The sequence below is a fragment of the Vitis riparia genome, chromosome 11 (assembly GCF_004353265.1).
Source record: "Vitis riparia cultivar Riparia Gloire de Montpellier isolate 1030 chromosome 11, EGFV_Vit.rip_1.0, whole genome shotgun sequence".
In the NCBI taxonomy this organism is placed as follows: Eukaryota; Viridiplantae; Streptophyta; class Magnoliopsida; order Vitales; family Vitaceae; genus Vitis; species Vitis riparia.
In genome coordinates, this window is record NC_048441.1 from 11,855,001 (window position 1) to 11,860,629 (window position 5,629).

At 40.1% G+C, this 5,629-nt stretch overlaps 1 protein-coding gene across 1 annotated transcript; it reads right to left on the bottom strand.

Annotated features, from left to right (window-relative positions):
* Positions 1 to 361: 361 nt before the first annotated feature.
* LOC117925092 (CBL-interacting serine/threonine-protein kinase 6) lies at positions 362 to 2,268 on the bottom strand. The gene has a single exon (XM_034843938.1). It carries the CDS (start codon positions 1,973 to 1,975, stop codon positions 695 to 697), a length of 1,281 nt encoding a protein of 426 aa, XP_034699829.1. The 5' UTR covers positions 1,976 to 2,268; the 3' UTR covers positions 362 to 694.
* Between the last annotated feature and the right edge of the window lie 3,361 nt (positions 2,269 to 5,629).

The following is a 5,629-nucleotide window of genomic DNA, read 5'->3' on the forward strand; positions in this document are numbered from 1 at the left end:
GATTGAAGATAACAGGTCACAGAAAGTTGTTGTATAACAAAATTTAGGAACAGTTCAAGTTAGAATTATGATTAATCATAGAAATTTTATGAAGAAAACCATTTTTGATGACAGTCTGTCTCCAAACATACTCTCTAATTTTGGGGGGAATTCTACCATGGGAAGTGGTTGAAGAAGAGTCATCATGTCATGTACTAAACGGTAGTGGGCCCGTGAAAAGGTTTTGGGCAGTTTGGACGAGCTCTACATCATGTTACAACACAATCGCATCACCCACACCAAAATAATTGAACCCCTCATAGTTCATTTCATTTTCAAGGACAGTGGAAAATGGTTTTTATTTTTTTGGAACGAACGAACGAACAAACAAACAAACATAGTTTCCCCATTGAATCCATTTGCAAATTACATAAAAAAACATTATGCACATTTAATATTGAAACATTGATGTCTTGAAATTGTTCCTGAATCAATCAGCACACATCATGATTCATAGAACCACACACAATCAAAATAATTCACAGCATCACCCCATGGGCATGGAATATGACTAAAAGGCAGACGCCAAAAAGAGTTTCTCCATAGTCTAAATTCAAATAAACAACAAAGGATCGATGGGAAATGAAGAGGAATGATTAATATTTGAGGATTGACACAAACACTACCCACCCTTCATGTCATTTGGTTGAATGGTTCAGGCTGGGGTGGACGTCCAAACTATGTCCTTGAGAGCCGGCCGGAGCTCCTTGTTGCAGAACTGGTCGTACTCCAGGGAATCACCATGGTGCTTCTTCACCTCCACCACCAGGAAAGAAGGAGCCACTGCGAATATCTCCGCCCCTATCTCTAATTTCCCTTTTCTTCCTCTTTCCTGCCCCTGCAGCCTCACTATCGTTTCGCTCTTCTTCACGCTGAATTTCCCGGCCTTCGCTACCTCCTCCAGTTTCGATATCACGCTGCTCGCTGGCTGCGTCGTCGCGAACCTCAGTTCCTCCTTTTGCTCTCTCTTCTTCTCTTCGAACAAAGGTGACAGATCGAACCCCTCCGATAGGGAGATGATGTGGAACGCGTTCAGGGTCTCCGGCTGCTTTGCTTTTCCGCAATTGAATGACTCGAATTCTTGTTCCTCTTTGGTTAGTATCGTTTTGGGCACCGACTTTTTGAACCAGGAGGATTCCACGATCTTGGCTATGGTGATTCGAGTGTTGGGGGTTGGATCGAGGAGTTTCGTGACGAGTCTGCGAGATTCGGGTGAAAACCAAGGCGGACACTTAAAGTCTCCTCTGTAGATCTTCCTATACATGGCCACAATGTTGTCGTCCTGAAAAGGCAAGAATCCGGCGAGAAGAACGTACAGAATCACACCGCACGACCACAGATCGGCCTTTGCCCCATCATACCCATTCTTTCCAATCACCTCGGGCGCGACGTAGGCTGGAGTCCCACATGTAGTGTGCAAAAGCCCATCTTGCTTCAAGTGCTCTGACAGCGCGCTCAGCCCAAAATCGGTGACTTTCAAGTTGCCAGACTCGTCGAGGAGGAGATTCTCCGGCTTCAGATCCCGGTGGTAGACTCCGCGGCTGTGGCAAAAGTCCACCGCCGAGATCAGCTGCTGGAAGTACACTCTAGCAACGTCCTCCCTCAACCGCCCTTTGGAGATCTTGGAGAAAAGCTCGCCGCCGCGGACGAGCTCCATGGCGAAGTAGATCTTGGACTTGCTGGCCATGACTTCGTGAAGCTCAACAATATTGGGATGCTGTACCATCTTCATAACTGATATCTCCCTCTTCACCTGCTCCGTCATCCCCACTTTTATCACCTTATCCTTACCCACCACTTTCATCGCTACACTCTTCCCTGTCTGCAAGTTCCGGGCATGATACACCTTGGCGAAGGTGCCGTGACCCAGAAGCCGTCCCAGCTCGTATTTACCGTGAAGCAAAGACGGGCACGAATCTTTAGCCGAATCCGCCATTTTTTATACACAAGAAACAACTAAATCAAACAAAATGAAATTGACAATATTACAATACTATCGACTCTGGCCGGAGCGATGCAACTACCCGTCTTCAACGTGTTTCCGATGACAGTTCCTACCGCCGACGGGCCTTTTGGCCCATCGCTCAGGATTTGATAGCGTAACTCTCCTCATCTCTCAGCATTCCCAGAGAGACTCAAGGCTCTCTTCACAAAATATAACTTGATTAAATTTCTAGGCTTCTGCAGATTCAGTTGCCGCAGTTTGGCCTCTTCCCCTCTAGTCTTCAGTGCTAGGGCCTCTCCTTTATATACTACTTTCATCGTTCGAAATTACACTTCCGTCCCTGCTCTGTTTAGACACATGTCAAGATCTTGACGGCAGGCTCTTCATCGCGCTGTCTGCAAATCACACGCGTCCAGGAGGTGCTTCGTATGAAACTGCCACTGCGGGTGATGCGGTATGGCTTCACCCATTACGGTTCTTACGAATTACGATTCACTCCCGGTTTGCCACGTTACCCAGGTTCCCAATAATTCCGTGGACCCCAGATGAGACTGCAACTAGCTTTAGGGGCAGCCATGGAAATAAAACTTCAAATATCTAGGGCAGTAAAAGAAGTAAGGAAAGAAAATGGGCAGATTAGATAAGATGAAAAGGAATATTCCAGCATCAGCAGTTCTGGGGGAGAATGTGGTAGTGTGAATTAACAACGGAATTACACTAGGATAGGGAGAGTGGGGCCCAGTGGTTGAAGTTTTGTCGGATTATAGAGCCGGCTGCAAGTGATACGTCAGCCAAAGAAAGCCTCTGCAAAGCCTGACCACCTTATCAGGTGTGAACGGTCCCACCCTAACATCATGCTAAAAACTTCTCATCAAGTACTTGGTCATTTGATATTTCACATTTACAAATAATTAATTAATTTTCATTTTTCGAAATTAAAAAAAAAAACCTGGTTTTCTTTTCTTTTTTATCCTTATCCCTACTCCACTCCAGCCTGAATTTGACAAAAGCAGTAATCTCATCTTATATGACATGTAATCCTTATCCAGCTTTTAATTAATGGTGAGAGGAGTAGTACATTTCTGCCAATATTCATGACTAGTGTGGGTACAGCGACAGGTGCTTCATCAGTAAATGCCCCAATCCCAATCAACGATTGCATTTGATTATGGAATTCGACTACACATACACATTACATGCGTGAAAAATGTTTGGTATCAACTTTAAGAGGACATGGCACACATTCTTTTCAAAAAAATTAAATTAAATTTTATTAAATACCTTTGTTTAATAAATCAATTTATTAAATATGTTTCGTAAAATAACTTAATAATTTTATCAAAACTAATCTAAATCAAATTCTAAAAACGTTTTCAAAATGTAAAAATAAAAATAACAAAGCATGTGCTTAGTCAAGATGCTGCATACCAATCATCTGAACTTTTAGAGAGAAAATAATTTTAAAACTATGAACACATGTTTAGCACCGAATGGATCATGAATCTTCTGCCACATTCAGAAAAAATATTAATAAATTTAATAACTTAAATTGGGACATTGTGACAAGCAAATAATATAGACAGTAAACATACCAAAATAATGTGTCAGAGTACTGTGCTACAAATATTAATTTTATTAATAAAGAATTTCAACCGCCAGCCCATAATTATTGAACAGATGGCCTTTAAAATAATACTAAAATAATAAATAAATATTGAATTCTGATTTAATCCTAGCCCATCAAACACAGAGGGAATAAAATAAGATAAAGGTAGGATTCATGCACAATCCTCATCACCAGGACAAATAAATTAAAATATAAATAAAATATAAATTTTCACTAAACTCCTATGATTACGTAATCTACCATTAATATCAATCATATGACTTAATTAGCGGTCCAAATTTTTGGGTCTAGAGCTGATCAACCTCGTTCTATTCAATATCTTTTTCTCTATACTTGTGTTTTTATACTTATTATTTATATTTTCTAGTCATATAATCTGTGGGGGAACTGGAGATTGGACGGCTGTGGGGAGAGGATGAAATCAGCCAAACCCGCCCACCTCGTTTTTGGCGGCCGCCACGGCACAAAAAAATTGCGCCTAATCACGTTAAGTGTGCTTTAATTTCAAAATCTAATTATGCATGCTGTATTGTGAAAAAACAAAAAAAGGAAAATGAAAGCCAAAAGATACCAATATGATGATAGGGTCTTTCTGGTTCAGGCTGCATCATCGAGACATCAACTGTTTTTCTTTTTTCTTATGGGCGTGTGGTGGGCGTGGGTTCCACATTTTGTCCCCTCTGCTAAATTTGTGTCCTTGGAATGATTTGTCGTCTAGTAGATTTATATTCTCAATGGTTCGAACCATAAGATGAAATATAGATGCTCAATGTAATACCCCACATTGGATTGGAAAAAAGTTACCAGTAGATTTAAACCATGCTTTATTTTCTAATTTGGCTTTGGATTCACATTTTCCTCCTTAATATTAGATGTGGAAGGTCATTTGTGGCAGTGATTGTTGGTAGAGTCTCTTATCCATCCTTGAACGGAATTGAAGGCCGCCCTTATTAGTTAAAGGTTGGCTTTTTTGAAAGTTGAAATTCATAGTAACCAATGGTGTTTTTGAGAGCGGGTGCCATCGAGACTTTGATGTTCCAATTTGTGTTTGGACATGCACCCACGTCTCTTCTTGTAATCTTGTGTGGCACGCACTTGAAGTCAACTTTTGTGTGTGTATGTGTGCGCGCGCTTTAAAAATGTACTGAAAACTTATCGTCAATGCTGCGTCTGGATTGACTTATCCATCTAAGGTTTTACTGCATATAGAGAAGAAGAAGAAGATGAAAGGAAAGGTGGGTTTTGAGTGAATGGTTGGTATGAATTGAGGTTGGGGAAGGAGACGATAAGATAGATGGAGTATTTACTGATCACATGGGTGAGAAGAGTGTAATGAAACTTCAACATCTGGATTCTCAATCTGAGACATAGAGGCTCTGTCACTCCTCAGGGGTCGCGCACAGTGGGACAAATAATGCTCACTAGCTGTTTGTTTTATTGTCTTGGGTCAGTGACTTCATGCCAATATGCCACCACCCCTACATGTGCAACATTTTTCATCCACATGCACGGTCCCACAGGTACGGCCGATCAATTAATGAGACCCTGTCCTGCTTTCTCTGAAATGAAAATATTCTATATATATAATTTTATTTTTTAATCGCATCAACTCTTTTATTGTTATTTTTTTAGTCAATAATTAGATATCACCCCACTATTAAATTGAATAAATAGACAACACTTTTTGTCCTTTTCATCACCCTTTTACCCTTTGTAAGTATAAGAAGTTGGCAAAGATAATAGTAAAAGTGATGGTAGGGATGGTAAAATCCATTTTATAAATTGATGTTGATTGAGGACCACATTGACAAAACATTGCCCTTTATCTTGTAAAATATAATAGGGGGGTGAGTCATTGGGTCTATTTCCAAATGAATGATATGAATCATCAAACTAGAATCATGTAATGATAGATAATGCTTCTTCATTTTTTTATTTTTTTTTAAGTTTAACAAGAACTTTTGAACCTATTTTGATAATTTTGTTAAAAAGACAAATTATTTGTTTGAATTGGTTTA

Excerpts from the sequence above, each read along its gene's own strand:
- LOC117925092 (XM_034843938.1), bottom strand. The coding sequence starts at position 1,975 with ATGGCGGATTCGGCTAAAGATTCGTGCCCGTCTTTGCTTCACGGTAAA.